General features: G+C 41.2%; 1 protein-coding gene across 2 annotated transcripts in view; it reads right to left on the bottom strand.

Moving 5' to 3' along the window:
* The window catches only part of LOC101478535 (latent-transforming growth factor beta-binding protein 2), a 91,949-nt gene that overhangs the window by 57,263 nt on the left and 15,567 nt on the right, over positions 1-19,119 (bottom strand). For both annotated transcript variants that reach the window (XM_076877479.1, XM_076877480.1), the window contains exon 3: positions 17,743-18,013. In XM_076877479.1, the coding sequence (XP_076733594.1) occupies positions 17,743-18,013 (271 nt within the window). The remainder of the gene's footprint in view (positions 1-17,742; positions 18,014-19,119) is intronic.

The raw sequence follows: 19,119 nt of genomic DNA, 5'->3' as shown, positions 1-19,119 counted from the left end.
CCTGCAAAAAAACAAACAAACAAACAAAAAAAAACATCTGGATCCCACTGATCTGCCCTGACAGACAGGCAGTGAAGGACAAAGGTGAGCTATGCTGGATAGATCAAATAAACACTTGTACAAAACTGTGTTTTTTTAAACCACACATCACAAATCAGCTCTGTTAACCCCCACACACACTCACAACAATAATCAAGCAAATAAACATGTGCGCACACGCACAAAAATGCATATTTGTCCACACAAAAGCAAACACAGACACACCATGTCCCAGCTGTCGTAGATATGGGCAGATTTTGGAGAAAGGATGTGACACAGGGAAACAAGAGGTGCTACTGCCAAGGTAATAACGGTGGACAGGAGGTGGCAAAAGACCATTACGCTTCCATGCTCAAATGTGATTGGGTTTTTCCATCACTAACAGTGACACCTGACCTGCAAGCATCCTGCCTCACTTCCTAGGCCTAGCCAGATGTTGCTCTGTCTACCTCTCGTATGTTCAATGGCAAAGTGGTTTCCTCCCAGTGTGAGCTCATGTTTACCCTCTCTGCCTGCAGATCAGGGAGCACACGGGGCAAGCACAACCTCACTCTGACGTCAAGGCCTCTGTGGCTTAAAGCGGAATCATTCCCCTCCCTTGTTCTGGGTGACTTGAAAGCAATTTCGAAGTTTACATGGGACATGGGCTGTACAGACAGATGGAAGTAATGTTTGGGGTATCAAGCAATGGCCATACAGTTTTAATTAAATCACTTAAGTCAGCAATAACAGAGCTGCTGAGCACATGGTACAAATTCTGAAATAAGGCAAATAAAAATGAATGGGAAAAAAAAATAATAGCTGCGTAGTTCTCAGTCTTTCAGCAGCTGGTATCATCTGACACTTTTCAGTTCAACAAAGCTACTTAGCATTTATGAAATCCAAAAAGCTCTCACCAAGCACCAATCAGAACAGACAACGCTAGCATGTAATATAGGTTGGTAAAGAGGAAACACATTCACTTGCCTGGTCACTTTATTAGGTACAACCTTTCAACTGTCAAGGACAATTACTAATCAGCCAATCACATGGCAGTGACTCGATGCATTTAGGCAAGTAAACATAGTCAAGACGACCTGCCTTAAGTTCAAACCGAGTAGGGGATTTAAGTGGCTTTGTTGCTTCTAAATGGGATAGCTGTTGGTGCCAGATAGGCTGTTCTGAGTATTTCAGAAACTACTGATTTACTGGGGGTTTCTACACATCCATCTCATGGGTTTGTGGTGAGAAAGGGAGAATCTTGTGAGCAGCAGTTCTCTGGTTTAAAAGACCTTATTGATCACAGAGGTCAAAGCAGAATGGTCAGAAGGCAACAGTAACTCAAATGCCAAAGCTATGCAAAAGAGCATCCCTGAATGCACAAAAAGCTGAACTTTTGACTAAGGCAGCTAAAGACAGGAAACTTAGTTTAAGATTCACGTGGGTTCGCTAAAATTTGGCAGCAGAAAAGTGGAACAATATTGCCTGGTCAGATGAGTCTAAATTTCTACAGTAAGATTAGGATGTTACAATCAGAAATGAGTGAAAACAACATAAAAGTATGAATCTATCCTGCTGTGTTGAGCCTGAGGAACAGGAGAGTAATAATGTGGATGTGCAGCAACTGTGTGATGATATCATGTCAATATGGACCAAAATCTCTGAGGGATACTCCGGCACCTTGTTTGAAGATTTAAAGCAGGCAAAAGGAGCCCAAGCAGGTACTAATAATGAAGCGTAGAAACCCAAGAGCTGACACCAAAAGACAGATAAGAACTTACTCAGATCTCCAGAAATTTGACTAGTACTGCTTCATGTTATTTAAATACTGAAAGGTTGCAGGGACATCTACTTCCCTTTCTGAATAATCAGAACCTTTTAACAAAAACAGTAAATATGAACTGACACCAAGACTGGAAATACCATTCTCAAATCCAATGCAAGCTTTAGAAGCAGGCAGTGGGTGGGCGTATGCTAAAGCATCAGTAAAATGTACATGCCGGTATACCAGATATTAAATCTGACTTTCTGGTGAGACGCTTTTATAGCATGAGAAAGACCCCGCCATCTCCCTAAAGCACAATTGCAGCACTTCACATGCAGACGTAAAATTGGTAGTCATCAGATATCACTCTCCAAAATAAGCACACATAATGTAATTTATGATTTCACTAGCAAGGCCCAAAGTAGTGCAAGCTTCTGAAATCATAAAGTAAAATGAGGTTATATCCATTTTATAGTTATAGATGCTCTGTGCTTGGACACTACCATATAGTGCAAAGTTTGTCTGAGTTAAGCCCATGAAATGAAATAATTCATGTTCAGAACATGTGCTCGGTAATTATATTCACCGAGAGAGAACGAATTCTGATAAATCTTGATCCAAACACTTGATCAAAGCATCAGCTCGTATCTGACAGCAAAGGAAGCCTCCAACTAAGACATGAAGTAACTGTCAGTGTCCACTATCACTCATTATCATTCATTTCACATGCATGGAAAACATTTAAAGCTAAACCTCATCACATCTGAAGAAATTACAAATCACATTCGGGGCCAAGAATATAAGCTCTACATGAATCAACACTGCAACACTTCCAAAACACTGCAAAAAGTATTATTTGGCACTCAGCTTGCGACATACTGTATCTTTGAACTCATTTAGCATTACAATATGTGAACATTAGCTCTCACAAAGGCATGACAGCCGGTGTGAATGCCTGTTCCAGCCTCGTCAGGCTCAAATGAGTTGGAGAGGAGGCATTTTTGGAGCACAAACAGTACACAGTTAAGCACTGTGAAAACAAGCCAATATCAAGAACTGGAGGACAGTCAAAAGGACTACAGATCCTCCAACTCAGTGACGCTTCCAAACAAAATAGCAGGTGTAGCATGAATTTTCATGTTAAGACTGTGATCTGTGGAAGGGCGAGGATAAATGTGGATAAAGTCAGCTATCTGGATTTGTTTAAGCACAACGAAACTCCAACAGCAGTTGCTCGAAAAGCACCGCTTCCAACCATCCCAGTGGTGACTGTTGTTTCTGTAAGTTGCCCGGTGTCTAGCCTTTTGCTCCGACAGAAATTCAAGATTTATCTAATGATCCTGCTCACCCCGAGCACTCGCTCACACACACATGCATGCAGTGACCCAGATCTTCAAGAACTGTTTACACCTTAAACTGTCTCCGTAGCCCACACTGCATGACGACGCCGGATAAGTGTTTATGTGAAGCACAGCGCAGTAATGTATGGGCCACAGCTGATTCATTCACTAACAGTTCTGTCTCTGAGGCGCTTTCATTACCCACTGTCTCTATAAATCTCCTTGCTATATAAAGCACACTTGTCAGTTTAACGTATTTCAGGCAGAAACCGTTTTTTCTGGCCTCAGGATGCTGAATAAGTTGGAAAGGTCAGGACTGTGTGATATTAAATGGTTTTTCACTAGCTTGCTCACCACTTGAAGCTCAGCACATGTCCAACCTGGTATAGCACATTTTTCATTTTGATTTGTTTGAGAATACCAAAGTCTGTAGCCACATGTAATGGCTTGGGTTGTTGACTTCTAGTAGCTAATGCAGAAAATAGGCTGATACGAAGAGCTTGTCTGCTTGTTAGATGGAGCCATTTGGCTTTGACGAGACTGTCAAAACAAGACAGTCTGACAGTAGGCAGAAGTGTCTGGCACGAGCATCCCAGTCTGGGTCACAGTGGCTCTCAGCCTTGTCACTTGGTCCAGTTTTAGTTTTCTTTCTGTGGAGTAGGACATAACCTCTGGAGCGATGAGTGGCAAACCTCTGAATCCATCAGCAGGTTTAAAACCAATCAACAAGAGTCACTCAATAGCGCTGAGGAAAATCGAGTCATTATTCTTCTTATTTAAACAAAAAGTTAAATAGCTCCATTTACCTCTTTCCAACATGGAACATCAGCCAAAAGAACCCTTATTACATAAGAGCTGAGCATAATTAGGGCAATTTGAAGCCTACTTGTTAAATGGGGAAATAAATGACGGTCATCAAAGACCAAGTGTAAATCAAAGTTTACTCACATCCATTTCATTCAGAGGAAGCGCTAAACGCTGTTGTTCGGCTCAAAAAGTTATGTTTGGATATGCATATCATCGCTCAAACTGAAGGGGGGGGGAGCACAAAACTGGGAAAAAATGTGCAAACAGCAGCTGAAACAATGAAAACCTTGTACTACTCAACCACTGCAAACACTGTTGTTGGCAACAAAGAAAAGAGAAGATTTATGAGCGTATTCACGACAGACGTGCACTTTCGCAGTCAAAGAGGGAGCACTGTGAACTGTACGGCGCACTTTGCGAGGGGGTACAAAAAGTTTGGGGTATAACAAAGTATGCTGGCCATTTTCCAAAGCTTTCCAAAGGTTCCTACTATGCGGCAAAGTAACGGTTACGAGATCTGAACTCGGAAAGAATTAGCCACGCAGCTAACAAACAAACAAAAAAAACATTAAACCGAGAACATCTTTGAAACAGACAGAAATCATCCATCTTTGTGTACAATATTTTACAATTGAGAACGTCAGCAAGGACATTTTTCAGCAAAATCTCTACAGCAGATGGTGCTCCGCATTACACAGACTAAAGCCTGCAGACAAGGAGGGAGAGTGCACACTGTTGAAACTAGTCCCAGGAGGTGTTATTCAAGAACATACACACTTGACTCTTGTTCGTGTTTTGCTATTCAAATCCCAGTAGTGTTGTGAATCTGTGTGATGGTCCAAGACTCCAACCACAATGTAGCAAGGAAAATAGAAAATATTCCAGATTAGCAGTAATGATACTTGAAGGATGGCTAAGAGTCTCGTTGCCAACTATGACTTGTTTGCTTCAGAATTTGATTTAGCTAAATCTGAGCTGTTTGTATCTGATATTTGATAAGAAATTAATTACTCATTGGATATTTTGAGTCTATTTTGGTTTTTGCTTTGAAATCATAGCCTTGTTTTGCCATATTCGATCTCCCCCGCCCCCCAGGAAAATGGGGGAGATGCTTGGTTAGGAGACTTTGGTCTGACTTAACAGCCTTGGTGTATTTTAGGAGGTGAAAGAAGTCTGAAACAGAATTTATTCTTTCTTACCAACCCAGTCAACGCACCAAACCATCTGCACCACCGGTGGCCAAAACCCCACTGCGGTCACACATCTCATTCCTCAGACTTTATGGAGAACACTCTCATCCATTCATCATTCGCCACCGAGGTCCCTGTGTGTTTCTTTCAATAAAACCCTGAGGTCTGATCCTAAACATGCACCAATAAATATAATATCCAACCCCAAGGACACTTTCATTTTATTGTTGTTGTGTCCTTCCTCATAGCAACATGGTCATGCAATGGCATAGTGGTAAAGTTTGTGCTCAGTGAAACTTCAAAAATAACTCAACACCAGCCTCTGTCACATTAAAGTCTTACCCTAAATTACAGCTTTTTGTGAATGTTTAATGTCTGGTAGTAAATGTTTTGACCTCCAGAGTCTTGGCGTTTGTCGCAGCATCTTTTGCAGGATAATCATGCTGATATCTGAGTCTTAGATTGAAGCAAATATCTTAACGGGTCACAAAATATGCCTCATCTCCTCCTCGACCAAGCTTAAATGTGCTGCACAGGCAAGAGAGTGATAACGGTCTATTCATTTAAGTTGTGGCAAGAAAAAATAAAGAATTTTTCCAATATTCGTGACTTTTTCTCTTTCCACTGTATATGAAAATGAACAAATTTTAACTGAGTGCACCTTTGAAATTCAATTTAAATGTGCCAGAAGTGCCAGTGGTCCAACATCTGTCCCATAATATAAAGTATGAATAAAAGGAAACACCTAGTCACTGGAACATGTGCATTGCTTTAACGATAAGCTCCTCTCTACTAAAACAGGTTTTTCTCGTATACGTGGCCGCATAAGGCCAAACATCAGTGAGCAATTAAGGCCCAGTCTTTCTTTGATAACATCTCTAGTCATTATGACTTGGATAATTGTGGGTCCTGGCAGAATATTCCCCCTTGTGAAAATATGGGTGTGTCTAAGGGCTTATCGCACCAGCCACGGAGGCTGGATTAAATCATGTTCTCTCTGTCTGGACGGCCTTCCAGGAATCCCACTAGTAGCAGCCAGAGCCTGGGTGAAATGAGTTACAGTGGGGCTGGATTGATTCAGAAAGCTTTTTATTCTCCCCCAGGGGAAGAGTCTTATATTAGTGCAACAACTGGGCCTGGTGCACCATGGAAAGCAGAAAAGGGTCTTGAGAAATTGACTGAGCAAAGACTGTTATTCGGATCAGCCGAAGTGCCGCGCAGACAAATGAAGAGATGAAGTTCCACTTAATTTTATAGGTATAACTTCCCCCAGCGTCTGCATGAAAATAGATTTTCTGTAAATCTGACCTCACTGAGGTTTGCCGACATTACATGATCAAAACACATGACTCCTGCCGTCTGCTCAAACGCAGCGCAGGCCAGCACCTGTGAAATAATCAGCTCCCTTTTTTTATCTCCGGGGGGTGGGAGGGGGCAGGCAGTAGCCGTGCCAATGTGCCAAGTTTTCGCCTCAGCATTTAAAAAGCAGGGTTTTCAAATCCAGGAAGCAGTGAGTCTGGATGAAAGAAAATCAGTGTGGTTGCTGTGGTTCAGGGGCCAGAACCAAAATGCCTGCAGGCCTGGTGAGCTGAGAAGCCATTTAATATTCTCCCGTTTATTGTAGTTGCTCTGATCATTAACTTAGTAAAAATGCCGCAAGACAGGTCAGCAGGAAGAGCCATTACCAACTGCTGACTGAGGCTATATATGCTGGTCAGAGTCATATGTCAGACTGCTTTCACGATAAGCCAAAAAGGGTTTCCATTTAGAAGAGTGATTAAGCAAATTTTTGAATTGGAATATAATGCTGGTTTGAAAAGAAATTTTACAGGGACCACAGGGCAGAAATGTAGACATGAACAAGTCCCGCTTTTGGAGGTCTACTTTTGTATAGTTTTAAACTTTTGGAGGTCTACTTCATCCCCCAGTGGAACCCACAGGAACCCTACATCCTGACATCTGAATGGATTAACTGGTCCCATGCATAGCCATACTGCTAATTCATGCTTTCAACACCATGCCCCATATCTGGGAGATGTGTCTGATTGATGCTATCTCCATCTGCCTCAGTGCCGGAGGTGGAGGCCGGAGAGCATTCCGGGACAGGCGTGCTTCTTTCTTTCTATAATTGCTGTACAGTATTTGTCCGTCCGACAGCTGCATCTGCACAGGCCAGCTTGATGAGGTGGATTTGGCCACGGACGCAGAGCCCGCTGGCACGGCGACTCAGAGAGAGTGTTTCAGATGGGGCTTTAGGAGAGGTGGGACGGGGGAGAGAAAGACATATCTGTCCCATGCTGACTGCTGAGTTCTCTATGGTCCTTTGTTCCCTCTGGCCTAGCAGGAAGCCAAACACTCATGGGACTCGTTTGGCTCTGTGATTGTAGGAAAAAAAAAACACCAACTCTTCCTGGCCTGGCTTGGTTAGTATTGTTGTGTGTTAAAATTGCTCACATACAGCAATCTAGAATACATTTAGATGTGCATAGTAATAAGTGTAATGGAAAATAGCTGATCAATCTTTACTATTTCACGCTGAGACGAATTTAACACGCCTTTTCTATCATGTGGAGGGTTCACTTAAGGACAGTGTAGCCTCCATAGCTCTACTCTGGCATATTAATGCAAAAGCAAAGGGACCCCCTGCATCCTCCAATACCACATCAAGTCCTGTAAAACCACAACAGATGACCTTAAGCCATACTCCAGAAAGCCCTGGGCCATTCACAAATTTTAAAAAAAAAGCTCACCAGGGATTGAGCTTCAGGGTACATGTCAAGTTTGCAACATCAGCACAAAATACTGTATAAACAAGCAGAAAGCCGGTGAACCTGACTCCACACAATTTCACTCCCATGCCGGGAGACAAATCAGTCCTCTAGACATGCAGTCATATGCCTGGTTTAGAAGAGAGCCCTATTCAGAGGAGAGCAGCACACACAACCTGCTGGAATTAACTTTTACCCCTTTACTATACTTTAACCATACTTCCTGTGTAGCTCTCCTTGTTTTTGGGAGCAGCCAAAAAAAGAGGATGATTCTATACAGTTCTTCTTTGAGTAGCAAAGCAGACTGCCAGGTGATACAGTCAGAAAACTTTCCCAGGCTGAGCCTTGGATATATGTTTCAGTCATAAGAAAACACGTATCTGATCAAAGTTATAAGTTTCAAGTGCAACATGTGATGTAAAGCTAATGTGGGATTTGGGCTGCTCTTAATTTATTATCCTCTCAACTCAGTTGTATTAACAGAGGCTTCCTGAGCGAATATCCACTCCTGCCTTTCTGCATTTAAGCTCTTTGTCTCTCTTGCGTCTGATACCTGAAATTCCTCGGCAAGCATTGTGATCATTGCTCCTAAGAAAACTGGCGATAACAGCAAAACAATAATTCAGCGCAGGTGCAGAGTACACCTAGGGGGTTTTGACAGGTCCCAGCAGCGCTGGTGGTGTGGTTTGTCTGGAGTGGGAGTGAAAGCAACCAGTGATCCATGATTAACATGGAAAACTCCCACTACAACCACAGTTTCCTCTGAGAAATGGCTGTGTGGCTATGTACAAAGCCTTGAGTCAACAAGCCACATAACCGCCAGCCCTATTAGTCACTAGGAAAATGGTGGGGCCGATATAAGCAGAGAACCTGTACGTATGACCAGAACACTGGGCGTTTTTCTTTTTCTTGTAGTAATTCAAGTGAATTACTTGTGAGGAAATTCAAACAAAGAACCAGTGTTGATGACACAATGATCCAATTTCGTTTTATCCACTACTTCCAATATTAGTGGCATTTAAACCCAAAGTTATATTTCCTACCTGACTGCACTGAATCATTTTTTGTGAAAAGACTGAATCTGACAATACTGAACGACTTTATGTTGTACATTTTGAGCACATCATAGTGATTATTAATCAGATTGATTGTATTATATGTTTTATACTTATTCTAACAATGATAATAAATTTGATTAAATTACTATTAGCATTGTGGCTGCAATCATTCAATATAATCAGTGTGATCACTTTGTTCAATTTGCTTTACATTGTCTGTCTATGAACAAGATGTTTTAGGGTTCACTGTAACAGTCAAATTATCTGTGTGCCACCACAATCTAAAATGAAAGAATAAAACTCCTGCTACGCTATGTGGAGCAGTGGTTTGGTGGATTAGCACTGTTGCCTCACAGCAAAGAGGTCCTGGGTTTACCTCCAACCATTTGGGCTTTCCGTGTCATGTTTGTAGGTTCTCTCTGACTATTCCTGCTTCCGCACGCAGTCCAGCTACATGAATTTGGTGGAGTTTGGTTTATCTAAATTGGTGTGAATGTGAGAGCGAATGGTTGTCTTTCTCTCTGTATTAGACCTATGCAGAGTGCACTCTGCTTCCTGCCTTATGGCTGCTGGATAGGCTCTGCATTGGGTAAGTGGAAAACGATGGATGACAATCAAAAATCAACTGAAGTGTTGGCTTTAATTTACTGGTCTGATTTTTCTTCTCACATTAAACAGTGAACTTTGGACAGATAAAAGTGGAAACTCTACCTCAGGCCTAGAAATCTGCCTTTTCTCCAAAATTAGAAGACATTACGTTTGACCAAAAACAAATTATGGGGCCTGTTTCTGGTGGGTTTCCGTCCCACAGTTCAAATATATGTGAGGTTAATTGGTTTGTACGTTTCTAAAAGGTTTCATATTGTACAATGTCACTGCACTGTGTAAAACTGAGGTTTAAGCATAATCTCAGTAAGGTACAAACCACCATGTTACAGAAGGGTATAGTAGCAGTACCATCATGGGCACCACGATGTATCACTATAGCTAGAATAATGTACTTTCTTTTGCTGAAAGTGTGTCATTTATTTTCTACTGTGAAAGTCTTCAGACCTGAAGTCTAGTCTAAACATAACGGCTTGAATTCTATGTGGTATGAATTGCAGCTTTGTTATCTATGTAGCTGCCGACGCTGGCCCTGAGTCAGATCATGTAACAGACCAGAGAGAGATGACCTTTAGAGGGGTAACCTGCATGCAGCATACATCCTGCTCTACCCAGCTTTGTTTCCTGCAGAGAACTGATGTCAGAGAACGGCAAGGCAGTGAAGATTATATGAAGGACTCATGGTGGTGGTGGTGAATACACCCTTTACACATGATCATTGGCCCTGACCTTCATACCAGGGGCCAACTGTGATCTACAGAATCTAATGCTGACATCCCACCACAGACATTACAAGAAACACTGAAATGCATTTGTTCTACAGGTCAGAGGAGGAAGCAGTTATTGGCTTGCCATATACAATGTGATGAGTTTTACGTTTTATGGTTAATCCCACAAAACAGGCAGTTAGGACATTTGGGACAAAGCTGAAGGGGGTCGGAAGAGAGGCTTAAGACTGAAGACAGGAATACAGGAGGAGGGAGTATGACAAGGAATTGTGCTTCCCAGAATCCCACAGCAAAGGAGGCTCCTCATATGTTTTGTCCATCCCACCAAGACTTTTATTTTATGCCGTCAAGCATAAATTCATTCAGTGGGGGTATTCATGGTGCACTTTATTCTCAGTCCCCCCACAAAAAAAGGCAGACAACAAAAGAAACAGTTTTTCTTGATGGAAGAATTTATCACCATGGATGAGATCATTTCTAATAAATAAGAAGTTAAAAAATATGTGATAAAAATAATTTAGATAAATTATTCATAGTCAAACCTAGGTCAACATAAAGACACGTGGCCATGAATAGAAGGTGAGGGTCTTAACTGAAGAGAAGACATGTGAATGGTTTTTAAATATTCCACATTTTTTGGCAGATTTGATTTATTCTACTTCATAAATGTACAAAGACTAGAAGGAAATGCAGAGAGATGAGGACAAAATTATAAGACCTTAACTTGGTTGGTCATGAGATCGGACAGATGCTGAGCTGCCGCTCAAACAGTCAAGCACTGTTGATAAGCACGCATTTGGCATACTGTATATGATGCTGGCTAACTGGCTGCCTGTACAGATGTAAAGACATTTGGCTTATTTGGCTTAGTTGGGCTAAACATCTGAATAGGTAACTGAATAAACAATTTTTACACAATGAGCTAATAATGAGCTTAATTCTTTTTTCTTCTAAACAAACTTAAAGAGGTTTTTTTGAGAAAAAAAAGCTAGATGGAAGCCTAGAAAATAACAGAATACTGTGACTTGCAACAAGAAAACATAAAATTTTGCATGAAAAAAACAACATACTTTTGATCCATGCATGAGCTTAGGAGAAGACAGAATCAAATTGATATGGATTAACAGGGGCGTGTAATAGGAATGGACTGTACACTGAACCATCCTGGAAGACAAAGACCAAGCAGTTTCAAAAACCTGGCTATCACCATCCACCAGCCACATCAACAGCAAAGTGGGATACAAAGAGTGCAGAAGAGGAAAAGCAAGCCGAGGTGTGAGGAGCTTTGAAAGCTAGGAAGAAGTCACTGCAGCTCTGTCAGATGAATCTGGTCCTTTTAAGAAAAAGAGGGTGATAGGTGTAAAAAAGTTCTCAAAAGAAGCCTGACTGCAGAAAAGTCATACGTAGACTGTAAGATGAACTTCTCCTGAGTCTTGCAACAATCCAGCTGCCTCACAAGGTGAGAATACCTCCAGAGTGATATTTGACTCTTTTAACCTTGAGTAATATTACATTATAACATTATGATAAGGTATTTTGAATCCCAAAATAAATTATTTTGTGTTGTTTGTGCATAACAATGCTCAAGTGAGGCCTCAGTCACACCTGTTGGCGAACATCTGGAAACCTCCGGTCTCTAAGGAAAAATGTGCATTCTCTGACCAGTTGCGAGTGATTGCTGGAGGTCGCTGCCAATTGCTGTAAAACCGGTACAACCCCATTCATACAGGCTTAGAGACTAATCAGTGACTCCCTGGCAACTAACCATCACTAGGGCAACGTCTGCATTATGCAACTGGTTGGCAAGTGGTTGCTGGTAGTTGCTAGTAGTTTTCACTGAAAAAAAGTGTTGGTTGCAGCAGTAAGGCAAAACTTTTACTTTGAAGTTCCTCATTTCTACAGCTTGAAAAGTAAATACAGACAAGTCTGTGTCTTCCATGCAAACTACGAGCAATCTCCTAGTGACCAAAGTAATCACAAGCGCACCCTCTTTCCAGCTAGCAACTACTCACCAACTGGGTGGGGAATGCATTTTTTTTCCCTAGACAGGAAGTTGGCAGGAGTTCATTAGCTACACTCTAGGCCTGTGTGTCTGAGGCCCAAGTAATTTCATATTTACTTATTTATTATATAACACAATTAAAAACATAAATGGAAAACCAAAGAAAATAAATATTTTAGTCAAGTGTTGACATCCTAATTTCTTTCATGCAATGGCAATTTGAAAGATGATGTTGCAACATTCTCTATTTGGTTACTGAGTAAATAGTTAAGTAAAAACACTCTGTAACAAACTTACCAAACCACAATATGAATTTCGGTTACTCTGTGCCTAATCAAAAAAAGCCTGAGTCCAGACGCAGAAGTTTTGCTGGCCTGCCGAAAACTGAGGAAAGTATCAGATTCTCAGAGATGTTGACAAACCTCAGCCGCAGACACTACACTTTCCCTGTCTGCCGCCTCCTGACATTTGCGCAGTTGGGCTTCAAAGCTGAGTATTGACTGGACAGTGAAGAGGCCAAGCAACGTGTCTGGACAGAAGAATTACAACAGATCCGACTACAGTATATCCTGGAACTTCATGTTACCTTGTTGACTTTTTCTCTTGTTATCATTGTTTTTGTTCTTTCCCTCCTTGTTTGACTCATTCCTTTTCTACACTATTTCTTACTCTTGGCGCCACTTGACAGGCAGGGTTAGTAACAGGGTGCTGCTGACATAACAAGCCAACCCTGCTCCAAGTAAGACATATATAGTACCTCACACCTTCTGTAGTAGAATAATTACAGGAGACTGGCTGGATGCTGCATGCACCGGGAAGCTGCTATCTCAGTATATAAGTGAGGGCAAGGCCAGCATGATCTATCTCAGCCTGAGCATCTGTCCTCCCCTCTCCAGTCTTCTTACTCTTTCATTGAGCCTTGGCACCAGTCTTTCTAGCTTACTCTCACTCTCTGTGACCTCACGTTGCTCACGCTTTCCTGGCTTTGAAAACAGTGGAACCTCAGCCTGATATATGAAACCGAGACTTGCATCTACCACTTCTCCAGAGGGAGCACTGTTCCACCCCTTAAAGATCATTCTAGGCTGACAATGCAGAAAATCTGCAACAGTTCACAAGGGCTAAGCTTTAAATGTGAATCATACAAGCGCTCAAATAGTTTCCTGGAAGTGTTCAGAGTCAAGTATTCTAATAGCTATTTGATTAATGTTTAAATGAAGACATTTTATAATGTTGGCCGAAGCATTTATTCTGTTCAGAAAATGACAGAGAAATATGTTGGTCACAACAACTAATGCTTGGAAATTTGGAAACTTAATAGCACTTCTTACAAGCAGTTAGTCAGCTTCGGCAGAAACACGACAGTGAAAAAGTCATAGCTGGGGTATTCATGATTCAGAAACACTGTCGGCTTCGAAACAATGTTGAACCTGCAGCCGAGTCTCACTATTTATCCCAGATCGGTGAGTCAGGACGCAAATATGTCCTGTGAGTCAAGAACAAAGCAAACATATGCATAGCAACTGTGCAATCTTCAGAAGTCTTGTATTGATTAAAAGATTTACTATGACTTCAAGATAATTGTTTTAGGAAGGAGGAAAGGGAAAAAAACTCTTTTATGAACCATCTGCCAAAACATTTCGTTAAGTTTTATTGTGCTACCACAAACACGTGCATAGTTCATCCAGCATAATTCCATAATACTAGCGAAAAAGCCCAAAAAGACACAAGACCCTGGCAATTAGCAAGAGGAGCGCCATAAATGTCAGACATAATTGAGCATTTTTCAGTGGGTTGGTGGAGAGAAATTACCCAAATGACAAATTGTCCAAAAAAGGAAATGATGATCTCAGTGCCCAAACGAATTATGGCACTTAAACTGACTTTGAGCGGATTAGAAAAGCACTGGGCCCGAGCCCAAAGTAGAGCACAAATTGAAAAGATAAGTCTGAAGCTGTAAGCAATAAAAATCCATCAAAATATTCCCGGAAACAATTACTCCATTTCAACATCATTGACCAAAAATATGGCTCTAGTCATGGTAAAGTGATTAATCAAACCAAAAAGCCTTTTCCAACAAGATTGGAACTAAAACAGTCAGTCATCCAAGCCAAGAAACTATTAAGCCTGTCTGATTAGCAGTCTTTGGAGAATTTGCTGAATGCGCTGTGAAAGAGGCCTTCATCTGAGCAATTATTAGCTGGATACATTATAGTCGCAAAGTTATTCCAATAAATCCAAGAACAAGCAGAACTGGTCAAAGCTTAAAGAAAGAAAATAATCTCCTTGTACTATTTTAAGAGCAAATAGCATGGGACGCACCATGTTAGGTTTTCCTACCTTTTACAGATTTAACTTAATACTTTTCAGAGCAAGTCAGAAAATTCATACTTGCTTTATTTGATATTAGTTCTACTTAGTGTGTATTAAGGATTTAACATATGAACCCAGTCATCTGGCTTGATTTATTGCAATGGTAAACATATCCAGCACTAAAGTTGTTGGTAATGAACTGCTGTTTGTTCATGAGCCTTTAGATAAATTCTAAAAGCACAACGTGTCGATTTTCTGTAAGCCTGTCTGTATGAGAGCAATTGTAGCTGAAATAAATATCTCAAAACCACAAGAGCTGTATATTCACATGCATTCAACAGTGAAGTGAAAGGAAAAATCTGATGATGAGATAAAAAAGCAGGTTGAAATCGTATTCTTTATTTGCTCAGATTAGTTTTTCACACTCTCAGCTCTCTGCTCAGTTCAGCTACGGTTTGTCTGCTGCTCTGCACAGCCAGCAACCTGCCCGGTTCTCTATGTGTCCATAATCTGCTCTGTCACGTCTCAATATTCCATCTGTGTCCCGTTCAGCCTGAAATAATTATTCGTCTTTTATCTAACTACAGTCTGCTAGCTGCTACATGAATGACAACAGATGGCTAATCTGGTAATTGCTAATAGTAACACGGCTAGGGTTGCCAACTCCCTGAAAAATAAATAAGGGACACCTCGTGGCCAGGGCCGGGCGACCCAGTTGTCTTCACCCTTCCCAGTGTGGTGAATTTTCTAGCTCTTTTTTTGTGTGTGAAATTATTTTTTTTAACCCTTTGACTTGAATTTGATTTAAGTAGATGTGTATTCTTTGTGATATGAACACATGTGAAACAAATGATCATTTAGCCATTTATTTTTAGCTCAAAATGACAACATTAACACAGTAAAACAGGTCTCTTTCTTAAACAGAAGCCTGTCATGCTTAACTTTTGAGAATATAAGTAAATCTTTCTTTAAAAGAACTCTGTCCTGCTTAACTTAAAATAATAGAAAACAATAGAAAGAAAAATATTCTTGTAACAGTGCACATTTAGTGCATTTAGTACAACTGGCTTCAGCTGAGGTATTATTTCAGCTTTTCTAATGCTAATCAGCTGCTCCTGTTTGTAAACCCACTTGTTCCCATGATTACGCATCTTAACTCATCATCATTATTCATCTATGTATTACTTTTATGTATTAGTGATCTATTTGTTGCAATCATCTATCCTTGCAGTTGTTTATTACACAAAATAAATGATATTATCACACTTCTGGCCACATAGCGCTGATATTCACTGCACATGCCCATATTAACTTTTTCCAGCCAGGTGTTTTCCTTTTCCCATTCTTCCCTTTCTCTGAGGGGAACAAACATTGCTGCTCTAATGCTGGGCTCACACTGTGCGGTTTTAGGCCCATTTTGAGACGATTTTTGAGTGATCGGACCGATTTTGGCCTTCATCGTGCGTCGTGTAGTATACGTGGGGTAACGAGAAGTGATTAACACCTCACGACCAGCTCCCGATCATCAATCGCTCGTGAGCCGCTCACACTGCTCGCGCGCAAACACGTAAACGCCGTGAAAAAGATGGAGCAGCGCGGCTGTGCAGCGTGTGATCTGGACACAAGTGATGGAGGCACAACTTGTAGAACTTTGGAAAGCTCATCCGAGCCTTTTCGATGTGGCCTCACAAAATTATCACGACCACAACAACCGTGAAAATAGTTGGATTTACACTGCTGCTCAATCACAGCTGCCTGATCATGTTTTTCATTAGCAATTTAGCAAAGTTGATGGTGGTGGTGTGTGTCTGTGTGAGTGAAAGACAGAGAGAGCGAGCGACAGATTTTCTGTTATAACCTTCATGTTATGGAGGCACAGTGTGAGCACTCAGGTCGCATCAGAGCATCGGGTCGTATAGTGTGAGACCTGCATCGTGACCTATGAACGTCTAACCCCTGCGAGTCAATCGTGCAGTTTGAGCAGGAGCTGAATAACGTGACTGAAAAAATCGCACAGTGTCTGCCCAGCTTTAGGTGTACTGTCGTCCGAGACTTGCACCGCAGTGACGGCGTTTGTTTCCCTGTTGGCCATGCTTCTTGTTGTGGTCATCTGTTGTCTTCCGGTATTTTCTCCGTAAGCGACCTTTCCTCGACCAATGAGATAATCTGAACTGTCATACTCGAATTGTCATAAGTGTGGTGTCAGCTCATTGGTCACAAAGCAGGAGAGGGGCTGGGAATTATGTTTTCAAACAAAGTGTTAATTCCATTAACATTTATAGACTACTTTTGATTCTCACTGTATTACGGGACAAAGTGCGTCCCTTATTAGCTCAATACGGGACGTGTACTTTTGTTTCGAAATACGGGACGATTCCGTATTTTAAGGGACGGTTGGCAACCCTAAACACGGCTAACGTCAACATGTTAACACTAAAGATAACGGTTTAATAGTTTCGGTGTTGTTGAAACGGTATCTTTACTGAAAACCTTCATAAAGTGTTCAGTGTTATAAACATTAACTACTTCAGCTTTTTGTGAGCAGAGGAGCTTTGTGTTCGTCTGTCTGTAGCAGTTGTGAGTAAGGGAGAAGATGCAAAGATGGCACTGTTGGCATCAATACTGCTGCAGGAGTATCTTAATAATCTGAATATCCTTTGTTTTTTTTGGGGGGGGGGGGGATAATCAACCTACTACCCAGTGCATCACCGTGTCCCATGAATCACTGTCCTGAAAGGAAATAAACTAAAGTGACAAAAACGTTTTTTGTGCCAGGCTGCTAAAATGCTTTTAAATTCCCTGTAACATGAGAGTTAGTCAGAGCTCATTCACAAGTCTCCAGTGGCCAGTTATGAATTCACATTTTTTAGCTTTTCTCATTTTCAGCTTTTTTTTCTTTTTTTAAACTGATATAGGACCTTCTACACTTTCTTGCACTTTTCAGTAAATCTAATGAATGAAATAATAAGTTATTGCTAGTTTGTTGGCTGATAGCTTGCAAACCACGAGTAGTACCTGCTGTATGTCATAACCTTTCCAGTGTGGCAGGCCTCAGTTTCTAGCTGAGAAAAGGCTTTAGTCTTCTGAGCACTGGCAAAGCTATGGGCTATTTCTGCCTAAAATAAGAAGAGTTAGGTAATCACTTACGCAGTGTGGGCTGGCTGTCTTGTAGTCGAAGGTCGTGTGGTCTTGGCCTTTGTGGTATCAATGGTGTCTCTTTCTGAGGGCCTTTTCTGTGATTGGTCTTTCTGGAAGGGGTTGGTGCCAGGTTGAACACGCCTCAGGGCACCTCTATCACGGATGTACACCTGTTCTGGAGCCACCTCTTCACAGCGGGCGCCCTGGAAGCCTGAGCGACACACGCAAGTATGTGGCCGGCTGCATGAGCCACGGTTTTGGCAGGGGGGCTGACAGTCAGCTGAAGAGAGACCACAGATGGAGATCAAGTTATCAGCAGGTCAAGTCAAGGCATGTACCCCCTGTGTACGAAAGGGCAGAAACAGAAAAGGCTTTGCCTGAACACAAGGGTCCACTTTAAATTGATTTAATCGAGGGGTCGTTAGTTTCACTTTTTAACCAAGTTGCTCCTATTCCTTCAGCAGAGCCCCGACCTAAGAGCCTGTAGGGGCTGTCAAGCACAATTTCTCTTGTGTTTTAAACTGACCTGTTTAGTCTAAATGTATATAATCACTTAGATTAAATCCTTACCCAATTTCACTCTGAGGTAAAGCCTTTAAGACAAGTTCATGGCTCTTTCCAGTGAAGCTGGTATTTCTATATACAGAGCTTTCCTAAAAAGACCTTTTGTCTCTGATCTAGAGTCCAGTATGTGCGTTCACTATAGCGCAGCCAGCTCAAAAAGGTAATAAAAGCAAGCAATCATAAAAAAATGAGCAAATAGGAAAAACTGTACAGAAGGCCAACTGCAAATATCTGACACTTCATCAAAGAAATGTCTTGTAAAGCTGAAAAACAAACTAAATCTGATGGGGCTTACGGTACTTAAGAGATGAATGTGTGCATAATATTTATCAATAGTCTGAAAATACAACGTACTGAGGTTATTTCATGGTCATGGAAAAATAATCTATGTCACTCTACAAGCCCACCCACATCCTCCAGACACTTCAAATACTGAAAAACACTGTGGCACGCAACTTACAGGAAATTCTGACTGATACTAATATTATACTGATATTTTGGAGTGAAACTTGAAACCAATTTTCAGCAATTAAAATTTTTTGATGTATTAATATTTGAATATTACAGTTTTATCACGCAATGTTCTTGACATACATGCATACAGTACTGTGCAGGTCTCAAGCTATCCCTCTTTTCTTCATATTTTCTTACAAAAATGCAAAAAGGGTTCAGAGATTTTTAGAAACATGCAGACATAAATGGAACAACAGAGTCTGCACAATTCTAACAAGCTCGAAAGTCAATGTTTGGTATGACCACCTTATGACAGCCTAAACTCTCTTATCCAAGCATTCTTGCCAATTTTGTTTAAATAGTCTTCAG

Source organism: Maylandia zebra, linkage group LG19 (assembly GCF_041146795.1).
Source record: "Maylandia zebra isolate NMK-2024a linkage group LG19, Mzebra_GT3a, whole genome shotgun sequence".
Taxonomy (NCBI): Eukaryota; Metazoa; Chordata; class Actinopteri; order Cichliformes; family Cichlidae; genus Maylandia; species Maylandia zebra.
The sequence above is the reverse complement of the archived record's forward strand: the minus strand, read 5'-3'. Positions and strand labels throughout refer to the sequence as shown.